At 35.5% G+C, this 16787-nt stretch overlaps 1 protein-coding gene across 1 annotated transcript; it reads right to left on the bottom strand.

Annotated features, from left to right (window-relative positions):
• Positions 1–9750: 9750 nt before the first annotated feature.
• On the bottom strand, positions 9751–16787 carry LOC111228992 (cysteine/serine-rich nuclear protein 2-like). Its single transcript, XM_022755126.1, has 5 exons — positions 16701–16787; positions 14075–14286; positions 12644–12906; positions 12257–12559; positions 9751–11302 (listed from the first exon to the last, which is right to left on the bottom strand). The coding sequence occupies exons 2-5, from the start codon at positions 14283–14285 to the stop codon at positions 10325–10327; spliced, it is 1755 nt and encodes a 584-aa protein (XP_022610847.1). The 5' UTR covers position 14286; positions 16701–16787; the 3' UTR covers positions 9751–10324.

The raw sequence follows: 16787 nt of genomic DNA, 5'->3' as shown, positions 1-16787 counted from the left end.
TGATATGTCCGATTGTTTCTACTGTTCCCAATAAAAAATAAAAAATAAATTAGAAACAAAATACAACGAAATATGAAACAATGTCGTATTCTTGCAATAATTAACAATAATATATTGAACTTTTTTAAAAAAAAATTTCAATAATACGGCATCCATGAAAAGTTACGCTTAGAAAATACACTATAATATGATATTTTTATGCCTTACCATACTAAGGCGTTTTATGCTTTACTATACGAGAGCGTTTTTATGCCTTACTATACTATGACTTTTTATGACTTTTTATGCCTTACTATACTATGACTTTTTATGCCTTAATATACTATGACGTTTTGATAACTTTTTTTGCCTCACTACAATGTGACATTGTTATGCCTTACTATACTATGACGTTTTTGACTTTTATGCCTTACTATACTGTGTTGTTTATATGAGTTTTTATGCTTTAATATACTATGACTTTTTATGCCTTACTATACTGTGTTGTTTTTATGAGTTTATATGCTTTAATATACTACGACTTTTTATGACTTTTTATGACTTACTATACTATGATGTTTGTATGACTTTTTATGCTTTATTGTACTATTATATTTTTATGACTTTTTATGCCTTACTATACTATGACTTTTTATGCCTTGCTATACTATGATGTTTTTATGACTTTTTTTTAACTTACTATACTATGACTTTTTATGCCTTAATATACTATGTTGTTTTTATGACTTTTTATGCCTCACGATACGATGTCATTTTTATGCCTTGCTATACTATGATGTTTTTATGACTTTTTATGCCTTATTATACTACATTTTTATGACTTTTTATGCCTTAATATACTATCCTTTTTTTATGACTTTTTATGCCTTACTATACATTTTTATGACTTTTTATGCCTTACTATTTTATGACATTTTTATGACTTTTTATGCCTTAATATACTATTTCGTCTTTATAACATTCAGTGCCTCACTATACTATGTTGTTTTTATGCCTTACAATAATATGAAATTGTTATTCCTTACTATACTATGATGTTGTCATGACTTTTTATGCCTTAATAGACTATGTTGTTTTTATGAATTTTGATGTCTATACAATGTCGTTTTCATGCCTTGTTATATTATGACTTTTTTATGACTTTTTATGCTTTATGATACTATGTCGTTTTTATGACTTTTTACACCTCTGACTACTTATGCCTTACTATTGTGGTGGAAATCTGAAAATAAAGAGTTGACACAATGACCAAGTTGTCTGTGTATTTTAATAAGAACAAAGGATCATTGTACTGTCACAACAGAGTGTGATGACAAAGAAGACTGATGTCAGACAAAGAAGGTACATGCACTTTATAAAGAAAGGATTTGGAGGAGGCTGAGTCAGGATGTGTGTGCACGATTCTGAGTAACACCAAAACTGTCAAACAGAAGCAGCTGCATCTTTAAGGACAAGAAACTCCTTAATTCGTACCAGACAGCACCAGATAAGAAGCACACGTGTGAGGACAGATTTAGGTCCTAAGTCATACAAAGCCAGGTCATACAAAGTAAAATATGTGATTTTTCTCTTACACTATACTATGACTATTTTAAAGATTTTTATGCTTTACTATACAATGTCGTATTAATGACTTTTTATGCCTTAATACACTTAATCGTTTTTATACCTTACTTTATTATGACACTTTTTTTTACTTTTTATGTCTTCATATACAATGTTATTTTTATGCCTTACTATAATATAACCTTGTTATACCTAGCTATACTATGACGTTTTTATGACTTTTTATGCCTTACTATACTATGACTATTTTATGACTTTTTATGCCTTAATATACTATGTTGTTTTTATGCGCTTTATGCCTTACTATACAATGTCATTTTTATGCCTTACTATACTATGACATTTTTAGGACTTTTTATGCCTTACTATACTATGTCGTTTTTACTACTTTTTATGCCTTAATAAACTGACGCTTTTATGCCATCCTATACTATGACTTTTTATGCCTTACTGTACTATGCCTTTTTTCTGCCATACTATACTATGACATTTTTAGGACTTTTTATGCCTTACTATACTATGTCGTTTTTACTACTTTTTATGCCTTAATAAACTGACGCTTTTATGCCATCCTATACTATGACTTTTTATGCCTTACTGTACTATGCCTTTTTTCTGCCATACTATACTATGACATTTTTAGGACTTTTTATGCCTTACTATACTATGTCGTTTTTACTACTTTTTATGCCTTAATAAACTGACGCTTTTATGCCATCCTATACTATGACTTTTTATGCCTTACTGTACTATGCCTTTTTTCTGCCATACTATACTATGACATTTTTAGGACTTTTTATGCCTTACTATACTATGTCGTTTTTACTACTTTTTATGCCTTAATAAACTGACGCTTTTATGCCATCCTATACTATGACTTTTTATGCCTTACTGTACTATGCCTTTTTTCTGCCATACTATACTATGACATTTTTAGGACTTTTTATGCCTTACTATACTATGTCGTTTTTACTACTTTTTATGCCTTAATAAACTGACGCTTTTATGCCATCCTATACTATGACTTTTTATGCCTTACTGTACTATGCCTTTTTTCTGCCATACTATACTATGACATTTTTAGGACTTTTTATGCCTTACTATACTATGTCGTTTTTACTACTTTTTATGCCTTAATAAACTGACGCTTTTATGCCATCCTATACTATGACTTTTTATGCCTTACTGTACTATGCCTTTTTTCTGCCATACTATACTATGACATTTTTAGGACTTTTTATGCCTTACTATACTATGTCGTTTTTACTACTTTTTATGCCTTAATAAACTGACGCTTTTATGCCATCCTATACTATGACTTTTTATGCCTTACTGTACTATGCCTTTTTTCTGCCATACTATACTATGACATTTTTAGGACTTTTTATGCCTTACTATACTATGTCGTTTTTACTACTTTTTATGCCTTAATAAACTGACGCTTTTATGCCATCCTATACTATGACTTTTTATGCCTTACTGTACTATGCCTTTTTTCTGCCATACTATACTATGACATTTTTAGGACTTTTTATGCCTTACTATACTATGTCGTTTTTACTACTTTTTATGCCTTAATAAACTGACGCTTTTATGCCATCCTATACTATGACTTTTTATGCCTTACTGTACTATGCCTTTTTTCTGCCATACTATACTATGACATTTTTAGGACTTTTTATGCCTTACTATACTATGTCGTTTTTACTACTTTTTATGCCTTAATAAACTGACGCTTTTATGCCATCCTATACTATGACTTTTTATGCCTTACTGTACTATGCCTTTTTTCTGCCATACTATACTATGACATTTTTAGGACTTTTTATGCCTTACTATACTATGTCGTTTTTACTACTTTTTATGCCTTAATAAACTGACGCTTTTATGCCATCCTATACTATGACTTTTTATGCCTTACTGTACTATGCCTTTTTTCTGCCATACTATACTATGACATTTTTAGGACTTTTTATGCCTTACTATACTATGTCGTTTTTATTACTTTTTATGCCTTAATAAACTGACGCTTTTATGCCATACTATACTATGACTTTTTATGCCTTACTATACTATGTCGTTTTTACTACTTTTTATGCCTTAATAAACTGACGCTTTTATGCCATCCTATACTATGACTTTTTATGCCTTACTGTACTATGCCTTTTTTCTGCCATACTATACTATGACATTTTTAGGACTTTTTATGCCTTACTATACTATGTCGTTTTTACTACTTTTTATGCCTTAATAAACTGACGCTTTTATGCCATCCTATACTATGACTTTTTATGCCTTACTGTACTATGCCTTTTTTCTGCCATACTATACTATGACATTTTTAGGACTTTTTATGCCTTACTATACTATGTCGTTTTTACTACTTTTTATGCCTTAATAAACTGACGCTTTTATGCCATCCTATACTATGACTTTTTATGCCTTACTGTACTATGCCTTTTTTCTGCCATACTATACTATGACATTTTTAGGACTTTTTATGCCTTACTATACTATGTCGTTTTTACTACTTTTTATGCCTTAATAAACTGACGCTTTTATGCCATCCTATACTATGACTTTTTATGCCTTACTGTACTATGCCTTTTTTCTGCCATACTATACTATGACATTTTTAGGACTTTTTATGCCTTACTATACTATGTCGTTTTTACTACTTTTTATGCCTTAATAAACTGACGCTTTTATGCCATCCTATACTATGACTTTTTATGCCTTACTGTACTATGCCTTTTTTCTGCCATACTATACTATGACATTTTTAGGACTTTTTATGCCTTACTATACTATGTCGTTTTTACTACTTTTTATGCCTTAATAAACTGACGCTTTTATGCCATCCTATACTATGACTTTTTATGCCTTACTGTACTATGCCTTTTTTCTGCCATACTATACTATGACATTTTTAGGACTTTTTATGCCTTACTATACTATGTCGTTTTTACTACTTTTTATGCCTTAATAAACTGACGCTTTTATGCCATCCTATACTATGACTTTTTATGCCTTACTGTACTATGCCTTTTTTCTGCCATACTATACTATGACATTTTTAGGACTTTTTATGCCTTACTATACTATGTCGTTTTTACTACTTTTTATGCCTTAATAAACTGACGCTTTTATGCCATCCTATACTATGACTTTTTATGCCTTACTGTACTATGCCTTTTTTCTGCCATACTATACTATGACATTTTTAGGACTTTTTATGCCTTACTATACTATGTCGTTTTTACTACTTTTTATGCCTTAATAAACTGACGCTTTTATGCCATCCTATACTATGACTTTTTATGCCTTACTGTACTATGCCTTTTTTCTGCCATACTATACTATGACATTTTTAGGACTTTTTATGCCTTACTATACTATGTCGTTTTTACTACTTTTTATGCCTTAATAAACTGACGCTTTTATGCCATCCTATACTATGACTTTTTATGCCTTACTGTACTATGCCTTTTTTCTGCCATACTATACTATGACATTTTTAGGACTTTTTATGCCTTACTATACTATGTCGTTTTTACTACTTTTTATGCCTTAATAAACTGACGCTTTTATGCCATCCTATACTATGACTTTTTATGCCTTACTGTACTATGCCTTTTTTCTGCCATACTATACTATGACATTTTTAGGACTTTTTATGCCTTACTATACTATGTCGTTTTTACTACTTTTTATGCCTTAATAAACTGACGCTTTTATGCCATCCTATACTATGACTTTTTATGCCTTACTGTACTATGCCTTTTTTCTGCCATACTATACTATGACATTTTTAGGACTTTTTATGCCTTACTATACTATGTCGTTTTTACTACTTTTTATGCCTTAATAAACTGACGCTTTTATGCCATCCTATACTATGACTTTTTATGCCTTACTGTACTATGCCTTTTTTCTGCCATACTATACTATGACATTTTTAGGACTTTTTATGCCTTACTATACTATGTCGTTTTTACTACTTTTTATGCCTTAATAAACTGACGCTTTTATGCCATCCTATACTATGACTTTTTATGCCTTACTGTACTATGCCTTTTTTCTGCCATACTATACTATGACATTTTTAGGACTTTTTATGCCTTACTATACTATGTCGTTTTTACTACTTTTTATGCCTTAATAAACTGACGCTTTTATGCCATCCTATACTATGACTTTTTATGCCTTACTGTACTATGCCTTTTTTCTGCCATACTATACTATGACATTTTTAGGACTTTTTATGCCTTACTATACTATGTCGTTTTTACTACTTTTTATGCCTTAATAAACTGACGCTTTTATGCCATCCTATACTATGACTTTTTATGCCTTACTGTACTATGCCTTTTTTCTGCCATACTATACTATGACATTTTTAGGACTTTTTATGCCTTACTATACTATGTCGTTTTTACTACTTTTTATGCCTTAATAAACTGACGCTTTTATGCCATCCTATACTATGACTTTTTATGCCTTACTGTACTATGCCTTTTTTCTGCCATACTATACTATGACATTTTTAGGACTTTTTATGCCTTACTATACTATGTCGTTTTTACTACTTTTTATGCCTTAATAAACTGACGCTTTTATGCCATCCTATACTATGACTTTTTATGCCTTACTGTACTATGCCTTTTTTCTGCCATACTATACTATGACATTTTTAGGACTTTTTATGCCTTACTATACTATGTCGTTTTTACTACTTTTTATGCCTTAATAAACTGACGCTTTTATGCCATCCTATACTATGACTTTTTATGCCTTACTGTACTATGCCTTTTTTCTGCCATACTATACTATGACATTTTTAGGACTTTTTATGCCTTACTATACTATGTCGTTTTTACTACTTTTTATGCCTTAATAAACTGACGCTTTTATGCCATCCTATACTATGACTTTTTATGCCTTACTGTACTATGCCTTTTTTCTGCCATACTATACTATGACATTTTTAGGACTTTTTATGCCTTACTATACTATGTCGTTTTTACTACTTTTTATGCCTTAATAAACTGACGCTTTTATGCCATCCTATACTATGACTTTTTATGCCTTACTGTACTATGCCTTTTTTCTGCCATACTATACTATGACATTTTTAGGACTTTTTATGCCTTACTATACTATGTCGTTTTTACTACTTTTTATGCCTTAATAAACTGACGCTTTTATGCCATCCTATACTATGACTTTTTATGCCTTACTGTACTATGCCTTTTTTCTGCCATACTATACTATGACATTTTTAGGACTTTTTATGCCTTACTATACTATGTCGTTTTTACTACTTTTTATGCCTTAATAAACTGACGCTTTTATGCCATCCTATACTATGACTTTTTATGCCTTACTGTACTATGCCTTTTTTCTGCCATACTATACTATGACATTTTTAGGACTTTTTATGCCTTACTATACTATGTCGTTTTTACTACTTTTTATGCCTTAATAAACTGACGCTTTTATGCCATCCTATACTATGACTTTTTATGCCTTACTGTACTATGCCTTTTTTCTGCCATACTATACTATGACATTTTTAGGACTTTTTATGCCTTACTATACTATGTCGTTTTTACTACTTTTTATGCCTTAATAAACTGACGCTTTTATGCCATCCTATACTATGACTTTTTATGCCTTACTGTACTATGCCTTTTTTCTGCCATACTATACTATGACATTTTTAGGACTTTTTATGCCTTACTATACTATGTCGTTTTTACTACTTTTTATGCCTTAATAAACTGACGCTTTTATGCCATCCTATACTATGACTTTTTATGCCTTACTGTACTATGCCTTTTTTCTGCCATACTATACTATGACATTTTTAGGACTTTTTATGCCTTACTATACTATGTCGTTTTTACTACTTTTTATGCCTTAATAAACTGACGCTTTTATGCCATCCTATACTATGACTTTTTATGCCTTACTGTACTATGCCTTTTTTCTGCCATACTATACTATGACATTTTTAGGACTTTTTATGCCTTACTATACTATGTCGTTTTTATACCTTACTATTGTATGTCATTTTTATGACTTTTTACGCCTTAATATGCTATGACTTTTTTATGACTTTTTATGCCATACTATACTATGACGTTTTTATGACTTTTCATGCCTTACTATACTATGTCGTTTTTATACCTTACTATTGTATGTCATTTTTATGACTTTTTACGCCTTAATATACTATGACTTTTTATGACTTTTTATGCCTTACTATGCTAGGACTTTTTTATGACGTTTTATGCCATACTATACTATGACGTTTTTATGACTTTTCAGGCCTTACTATACTATGACATTTTTATGCGCTTTATGCCTTACTATACTATGTCGTTTTTATACCTTACTATACTATGATGTTTTTTGCCATACTATACTATGACGTTTTTATGACTTTTCGTGCCTTACTATACTATGATGTTTTTATGACTTTTTATGCCTTACTATACTATGACGTTTTTAGGACTTTTCATGCCTTACTATACTATGACGTTTTTATGCGTTTCATGCCTTACTATACTATGTCGTTTTCATGCCTTATTATACTATGACGTTTTTTATGCCTTACTATACTATGACATTTTTATGACTTTTTATGCCTTACTATACTATGACTTTTTTATGCCATACTATACTATGACGTTTTTATGTATTTTTATTCCTTACTATACTATGACGTTTTTATGACTTTTTATGCCTTAATATACTATGTCGTTTTTATGCGTTTTATGCCTTTCTATACTTTTACGTTTTTATGCTTTTCATGCCTTATTATACTGTGACGCTTTCATGTCTTTTTATGCCTTACTATACTATGACATTTTTATGACTTTTTATGCCTTACTATACTATGACTTTTTTATGCCATACTATACTATGACATTTTTAGGACTTGTTATGCCTTACTATACTATATCGTTTTTATTACTTTTTATGCCTTAATATATTATGATGCTTTTATGCCATACTATACTATGTCGTTTTTATTACTTTTTATGCCTTAATATACTATGATGCTTTCATGCCATACTATACTATGACGTTTTTATGACTTTTCAGGCCTTACTATACTATGACATTTTTAGGACTTGTTATGCCTTACTATACTTTTACGTTTTTATGCCTTTGATGCTTTATTATACTGTGACACTTTTATGTCTTTTCAGGCCTTACTATACTATGACATTTTTAGGACTTGTTATGCCTTACTATACTTTTACGTTTTTATGCCTTTGATGCTTTATTATACTGTGACGCTTTCATGTCTTTTTATGCCTTACTATACTATGCTGTTTTTATGCCATATTATACTATGACACTTTTATGTCTTTTCATGCCTTACTATACTATGCTGTGTTTATGCCATATTATACTATGACACTTTTATGGCTTTTCATGCCTTACTATACTATGCTGTGTTTATGCCATATTATACTATGACACTTTTATGGCTTTTCATGCCTTACTATACTATGTTGTTTTTATACCTTACTATACTATGTCGTTTTTTATGAATNCTATGACTTTTTTATGACTTTTTTGCCTTACTATACTATGCTGTGTTTATGCCATATTATGCCATGTCGTTTTTTACTTTTTATGCCTTATGATAATGACTTTCCGTACTTTAATATACTATGCTTTTTATGACTTTTTATGCCTTTCTATAATATCACGCTTTCGTGACTTTAATTGCCTTACTATACTATGTTGTTGTTATTACTTTTCATGCCTTACTATTTTTTGTTTTCTTGACTTTTTATGCCTTACTATACAATGACCTTTTTATGCCTTACTATACTATGACTTTTTATGCCTAAATATACTATGATTTATTCATTAGGGGGCACGGTGGTGTAGCTGTTAAAACTTTCACTTCCCAGTGAGAAGGTTCTGGGTTTGAATCCCGTTTCCGGGGCCTTTCTCTGTAGCGTTTTCATGTCTTCCCTGTGCCAATGTGGGTTCTCTCCAAGTGCTCCGGCTTTTTCCCGCAGTCCAAAGACATTCACATTAGTTTTATTGGCGACTTCTAATGCCTTATGATACTATGACCTTTTATTGTGATGTCCTCTTTTCTTCACGACTCCTAAGAACCACTGATTGATACTAAATTACCACTCATCAAACAGATTTGATAACAATAAATAAAAATTCTTTCTTTTATTACTCCAATACGGACATTCTACACATACTGCATATTGAAGCATATAAGGGATAATCCACAATGAGCCAGGCAGTTATTAAAACTAATTCACAAAATGAAGGCTCTTACCATGAGTCAAAGTGGATTATCCTGCTTACACCACAGCCAGCTACCAGCAAAACATAGCTGCTTTTATTGATATCTTGGGGAAATATGGCCATGAAATATTAACATTACTCAAAATTATTCAAAGCCTCCATTGATCAGTTTCCAATATTCTCAGTGGCTGTGGTACAAGAAGAAATTAAATAACATGTCATTATATAGAGTCAAAAAATAAAATAAAAAAAACATAACATATATTAGATTACTCAGGTGTGGTTTCTCTGACATAAAGTCAAATAATTCTTAGGCGATAGAAAAAATATCCAGCTTGGAAAAATATTTCATCAATCATTCTTTGTACACTGAAATATTCTTACAAATATATAAAAGCAGTGCTCTTTACATGTAATTCTCTTATATGATATTATATATAGCGTTTTGTAATCCTTGAATCATCTATAAAAACTGATTATCTGTGACTGAATAACCCTGCTCTGGGCCCGGCTCAGTCAGGCCGATCAGAGACTCCAGGAGGTAGGTGCTCGACTCGTACTGTGGCAGGTTAACAGAGCTGAACAGCTGGAGATGGGAAAAGCTGTCTGGATGCCTGTGTCCTTTAAAAGAGCTGTGCAGTGGTCCAGAGGGGTAGTCGCTGTCGAAGAACTCCAGGTCGGAGTCAGAGGACAGACTCAGGTCCATGTACATGCCTGATGAATAGTCCACGGTAGGGGAGGGGGTGTTTGGGAAGTCCTCGAGCGAGTCGTTGTCAAAGAAGTCTCTGGCCTGGTTTGCATTCTCATCGAGATAATCTGTCAGCGAGGTCCTACTTATATTGTCTGTGAATGTGTTGGCTGTGGGTGGTCCCATACTGTCAGTAGTTGTGCTGTGTGTGGCAGAGTTGCCGCTGTGCTGTGTCGGCGGTTCTCCCATGTGCCTCAGTTGGCTACACATAGAGTAGTCATTATTTTCACAGATACTAAGAGAACAGGGCAACCCTCCGTCAACTTCATGGAGAGTCTGACTCCCAGTGAGGCATCCTCCTGCATCAGAGTCAGAGGAGGAGCAGGAGGACTCAGTCATGTCGCTGCTGCAGCTGTTCTCCTCCACTACTAACCGCTCTGGGATGAAATGGAAGGAAGGAGTGGCAGGCAGGGTGAGAGAAAGACCGTCTTCCTCCATGGTGAATGCAAACGGGCAGCTCTTGTCCTGTGTATTCTGAACTGCATGAGCCTCATCCTGGTCCTCATGGTCCTCTGGAAGCGCTGTCTGGTCCTCTCGGCTCACTGTTTCATCTTGCAGTTGTTTCTCCAGCTCGAGTCTCATGACGGTGTGGATGTAATGGGTCTGCACTCGTCTGGAGTCGAACTCAATACGTCCATGAGTGTTTCCACAACCGTCTTTAGTGCAGCCACATGGGAAGTTGGAGCGGTCAACCTATGTGTGTCAAAGAAAGAGAGAGTTGTGGGTACTCAAATACAACACAGCGTAATGACAACATGATCTCAAGTTAATCTCTGAAAGACAAATGCAGCTAAAATGTGTTTTGGCTGCTAAATCATAAGGTTAGATAATGTTAGGTAAGACAACAGTAACATTTGTTGTCTTAAAAAAAAAGTTCTATATTGGCTATTTATTACAGATATGTCATTTTGTTTTGTAAGAAAAAAACAAAAGCACTAAGTGGGGTGGGGTGGGTGATATGAATGAAATCTTCAATACAGTATATGCAATATTATACCACAACACAGATATATATTAAGAGAATCAATTGAGAAATTGTTGTAAAATAACAAAGTAAACGTAATGGATAAATGAAACACTAACAGTAGTTGTAACTTGGCCAAACTGACTTTGACAGTTCAATTGTATAAAAAAAAATATTGTGACATATGCTTTTATATAATCAATAGTGTTAAATAATATCCTGTTTCAAAATCAATTGAAATGGAACTTGATGGGTGGCGTCAATGAAGGGGATGTAGGCGTATGTGAGACAGAAGCACTGCTCTAATACACCCATATCCAATATGTCACAATAAAGTGACAGCTACCACAGTGTAAAGGTACAATAAAATCTGGATTGGACAATTGGACAGATTGATATTGTTTTACAGTAGATTATATATTGAATTCCACTAAGCACCGAGGATAACTACTACTTTCCTTTCTTCATTAAACAAGCCTTCAACATGTGACTGATACATGAGATGCTTAACTTGTAAATTGTAGTTAAAGGAGCTTTAACTACAATTTCACATTCAAATCTGTTCAACTTTCAGATGCAGAAAATGAAACATCAAACCTCCTCACTGTAAGATTTGCCTCAGTGACTTGTCATGGGCAAATCAAGTATATAATAAGCTTGTTATGTTGTGTTCAGTGTCATACCTGGCACTTGATGCCCGCCAGACTGCATGCACAGGTCTCTGGCTCACAGAAGCCTTGGCAGTCGCATCCACATGCCTCTCTGGAGAGACGCAGGGCGTGAAGCTGCCTCTTCTCCTCCCGGTCAATGCGCTTCACCCCCGCCGCCTGCAGGAGCGCTTGCCGCTGTTTGGAGCTGTACGGCGGAAGGAGGCCTCCATCCTTCAGCTCAGCATCACTGACGTGGATATCACTGTCGTCATCTGGGATTTGATCCACAGTGAACCTGTCTGCTTCTCGTTGGTCTATGGCCCCGCTGATGATGAGCTGGAATCAGAAGAACAGGTACAGTAAGAAGACTGCTGCATGGACAAACAATGCAAACTAATGTAAAAATTTAAGCGCACTTACTTTGTTTTTCAGTGCGTTGAACCTCTCTTCTCTCAGTCTTTCTCTGAGCTTCTCTCTGCGTCTTTGCCGTTGCTCCAGTGCATGCTCTGCCACTGTGTACCTTTGGAGGGTGCTGTGCCTCTGCACCATGCCCAGGGTGGCACCTCCACGTCTGGGCACGCTGGTGAAGCCCTGGCAGCGTGGGAAACTGAACACCGTCACCTGGTCGAAGCGCACATTGCTCTGTACGCCTCCAAGCCTGGGCCTCTTCAGAATGGACCGATCTGGTTGGGTTTGAAAGAGACACACAAAACATCAGAAAAAGTGAGGCACTGCCCGGTCCAGCTTTAGAGTGATCATCTGGTGCTTTAAAAAGTAAGAACATAACAATTACATTATCAGAAAACTAAAACATGTCATGATTACTTCTACTTTGCAGCGCTAAATGTTGTACAGTATTATTGTCCTTGCTGAAAGTCAGTGTAGGAAGCTTCACAAACAACTCTCAAGTCCTACTCTGAGGTACTGTGAGGGGGATTTCAGTCCTAAGTTAACTTTCAGCACAACCCTAGATGTGATTCTTAGATATTTGCTAAATACAGGCCCATAACTTTGACACAGGCTTTGGTTTCTGTAGGTCTCTGAATGGCCACTAGGGGACACACTGGGTGCTTCACTTGAGTGACTTTGGTCATTAGTTCAACATAAGCGAGGAGAGGAAATACCAAGACAGGGGTCTTCTGGACAGACCAACGGCAGAGAGAGAACAGAGGTGAACCAGGGTCTAACTGCTGGAGGTTTACCAGAATGTAATTAGACTCTTTCTGCCAGTTTAGTCGTTAGTATCCATCAGGTTACTGTTTGGTTTGACAGTTTGGCTTCAACAAATTGTCTTGACCTTCACACATAACTGAGGCTGAACTCTGGCTGCAGTAAACAACAGAGACCAGTTGACTAAGCTTTGTCTCAGCTGCTCTGTCCGTCTCAGCAGCTCCACACTGGGGCACTGTTTGAACCAGTTGTGAGACCTGGTAACAGACTCACATGAACAAGTGTAATACATGAGGTTTTACAGTGTGCAACAATAAACTGCAGAATATATTGTCATTGCAAGCCTTGTGTGCAGCTTTGTGATCCCTGGGGAAGGACATTTGATAAGACTTGTTTAAAGGGACCTTGAAATTCAAATTGATTCCACACTGTGCTATTGCTCAGGCAAATGAGCTTCCACACAACCGGACAGAAAGTCCAGAGGCGAGTCATTCTCGGTGCATTATCTAGAATGGCCCTAAGGTTAGCATTTTCATATCAGCAAGTTATAACAGTGCTGCTGCAGGGTGATAAGAGACACTCCTATAAAACACTGAAGGGAAAACGGACAGATAAGGAAGAGGTTTGCATTATTTGAAAGACAGGGAAAAGAAAACAGTGGTTGCTGGTTTGGAGACTCACTGGGTAAACTGGTGGGTGAAGAAAGGCTCCTATGGGTGAAATCCTGGTTGTCGGAGGAGCTGCTCTCACTGTCGGACTCCCACTCCGAGGAGGCGGGGGAGGAGAGGGAGGACGGAGGAGAGGAGGAGGAGTAGCGGGGATTGTCTTCTACCTCGGCAAACTTTCTCTTAAGGATGTCTCTCATTGTTTGGCTGTGGTGGTTGATATACATTCTGCATGAACACAAATACAAAAGGCACATTGGTTTAAATATTTATCAATGCACAGATCAACACTCTAAAGACGCAAAAACAAAAAAAAGAGTCAGTGTTGGCTTCGTCTTAACAGCATTTGAGCCTTCCTAACCCAGGAACATGAAATGAGACATTATATAAGTCAATGAATTAATAATGGAATAACAAGTGAGCAACACAGCAACGATGTTTCTGCTCTTGTTTGACAGACCCAATGTACACAGTCAAATAAAACATCTTTAGAAAGTGACAACTGCAGGAATGAGAGGATCTTTCCTGCTGAAAGCTGCTGCTCTGCTGGTTGAGTCAGTGTCAGGCAAAGAGTTTGTTTAGGCTAATCACATCTTTGATAGTGGTTATCCTAAAAGCTGAAGTGTGCAGATGTGGGCTGAAATCCAACTTTCGCTTACAACCAGCTGAGCACTTGAGAGAGAGTAAAAAAAAAAATCAGCAGCTCTTTTTTCCTTTCCCTGCAGAGTAATTAACATTCCACTGATGCCTCAAGTTTTTTGTGAAGAATACATGGAAACGGACCATCCAATGGCTGTATGCTAAGGGGTGGAGGGGGGGTGTAATAGTTCAAGTGCCTGTTATTTTTGGATGTGAACATGGAAAATAAATCCAAACATGAGTAATTTCAGGGTTACAAACCTTAGCAGGGCTGCTGAAAGCTACTAAGTAAAGGAGAGTATGTTGTAAAAGAGAGTGATGAAAGAAAAGAAAAGTTGTTATTAGACTAGTCCAACCTAGTGTGTTACACAAGTCAAGCCGTGTGTGTGTAGAAGCTGTTAATTCATTTTTTGAAACAATGGAGCCTGCTGCATGCAAGACCAACTGCTAACATTTGGTTTGAGGCTTCCTTGATTAAGTGGCTCGGTCACGTAAATGTCAGAAAATAGAGAAGATCACATCATAATTTCCCTAAAGCCCAAATGTGTTGTTTTGTCCAAGCAACAATCCAAAACATAAAGATATTCTGCTAATATCTGCTAACTTGAACTCTTCTTTCCCAACAATCAGAGCTATTTGACCTCAGGATGTTTAATCTCCATTATGATCCAATAGGCAACAGTACTACAAGCAGCTGACCAGGATTCAGAGTGACCTCCCCTCAAGTCCCAGAGAGGAAGGGAAGGGACCGTTCAGCCTGGCACGAGTCACTGAAAACAGCACAGCATGTGCATTTTCTAAAAGACAGAGTACACCAGGTAAAACAATGACATTGCTTCTGGTCAGAAAAAAGCAGAAGGAACCGCTGACTCAAAAAACAAGGGGTTTCTGATTGTCTGTATTAAGCAAATACTCAAAAACCAATGAGGCTGCGTGTGTGTGCGTGTGTGTGTGTGTGTGTGTGTGTGTGTGTGTGTGTGTGTGTGTGTGTGTGTGTGTGTGTGTGCACTCAGAGCAAAAAAACTTCCTGGATCCATCAGCAAATAAGAGGTGAAACAAGAGACAGCTTATTGTGCCATTCCACTGTTTACACAGTAGAAGCCTCTGCTCCATAGACAGCGAGGTGTAGAGGGATTTATCTGTACTGAAAACACATGTGCACGTCTGTTCAAAGTACCTAAAGTTAAAATGACAGTGTTTCTAATTAAATCAGCATTGCAGTATCTCCCTCTTGTCCCGATTATATCACATGTATTACATTTAATATCTGACAGAGTAAAAGACTTTACAGTACATGTAGGTATCCACTGAGACCACATCAATAATTTAAAGGTTCAAAGCAGAAGCAGCACAGGGTGCGTGTGCGCGTTCACGAGGAGCTATACTGCATAAATGTACAAAAGTAGTTCAGACTAAGCGTCTTTATAGTGACACTATTGGGAAAAACCTACTAAGACGCACAATAGGTTTACAGTAATTTCACTACTGTGTTCAGGCAACTCGCTTTAAATCCCTACAGGAATGTAACGTGGATGTCACACCGAGGTTTCATTGGAGATGAGTCGTTTCCTGTTTGGCATAATACCAGTCATTAGGCGGCTGACCTCTTAACCCCTCGTGGAGACACACGGCGACCACGTCAAGCTACAATGATAACACTGACTGACCCCGCCGCCCCCCCCCCCCTGTCTGCCAGCTTTCTGTACAGGCAGCTACAGTCTCATTTACAGCAGAGCAAACTTCCTCTGCCGCTAAAGTTTGTCTTAACATTGGTACTAATTTTCATAAAAGTATTAATGTGAAATATTAACAGTAACATTTTGAGTATTTGTCCAATAAATGCCTAAATTCCACAGTAATATAGGTAATTTTTTTTCTAGATAAACATATACTAAGTTATAACCATAAAAGATGATAAGGTGATTATATAAACTAATTACTAACAAACATTATACACCAACATAGGACCAGTACGGTGACTTTACGTTATTTAGTCTACTTACCACGAAGTAAAAGGCTGCATAATAACAACGAAGGCTGAAATTTACACGAAGTTATGGGTTTTGTCCACAGTCCAGCCAGCTGAGCAT

This window comes from Seriola dumerili, unplaced genomic scaffold (assembly GCF_002260705.1).
Source record: "Seriola dumerili isolate Sdu_G_001 unplaced genomic scaffold, Sdu_1.0 BDQW01000226.1, whole genome shotgun sequence".
Lineage (NCBI taxonomy): Eukaryota > Metazoa > Chordata > Actinopteri > Carangiformes > Carangidae > Seriola > Seriola dumerili.
The sequence above is the reverse complement of the archived record's forward strand: the minus strand, read 5'-3'. Positions and strand labels throughout refer to the sequence as shown.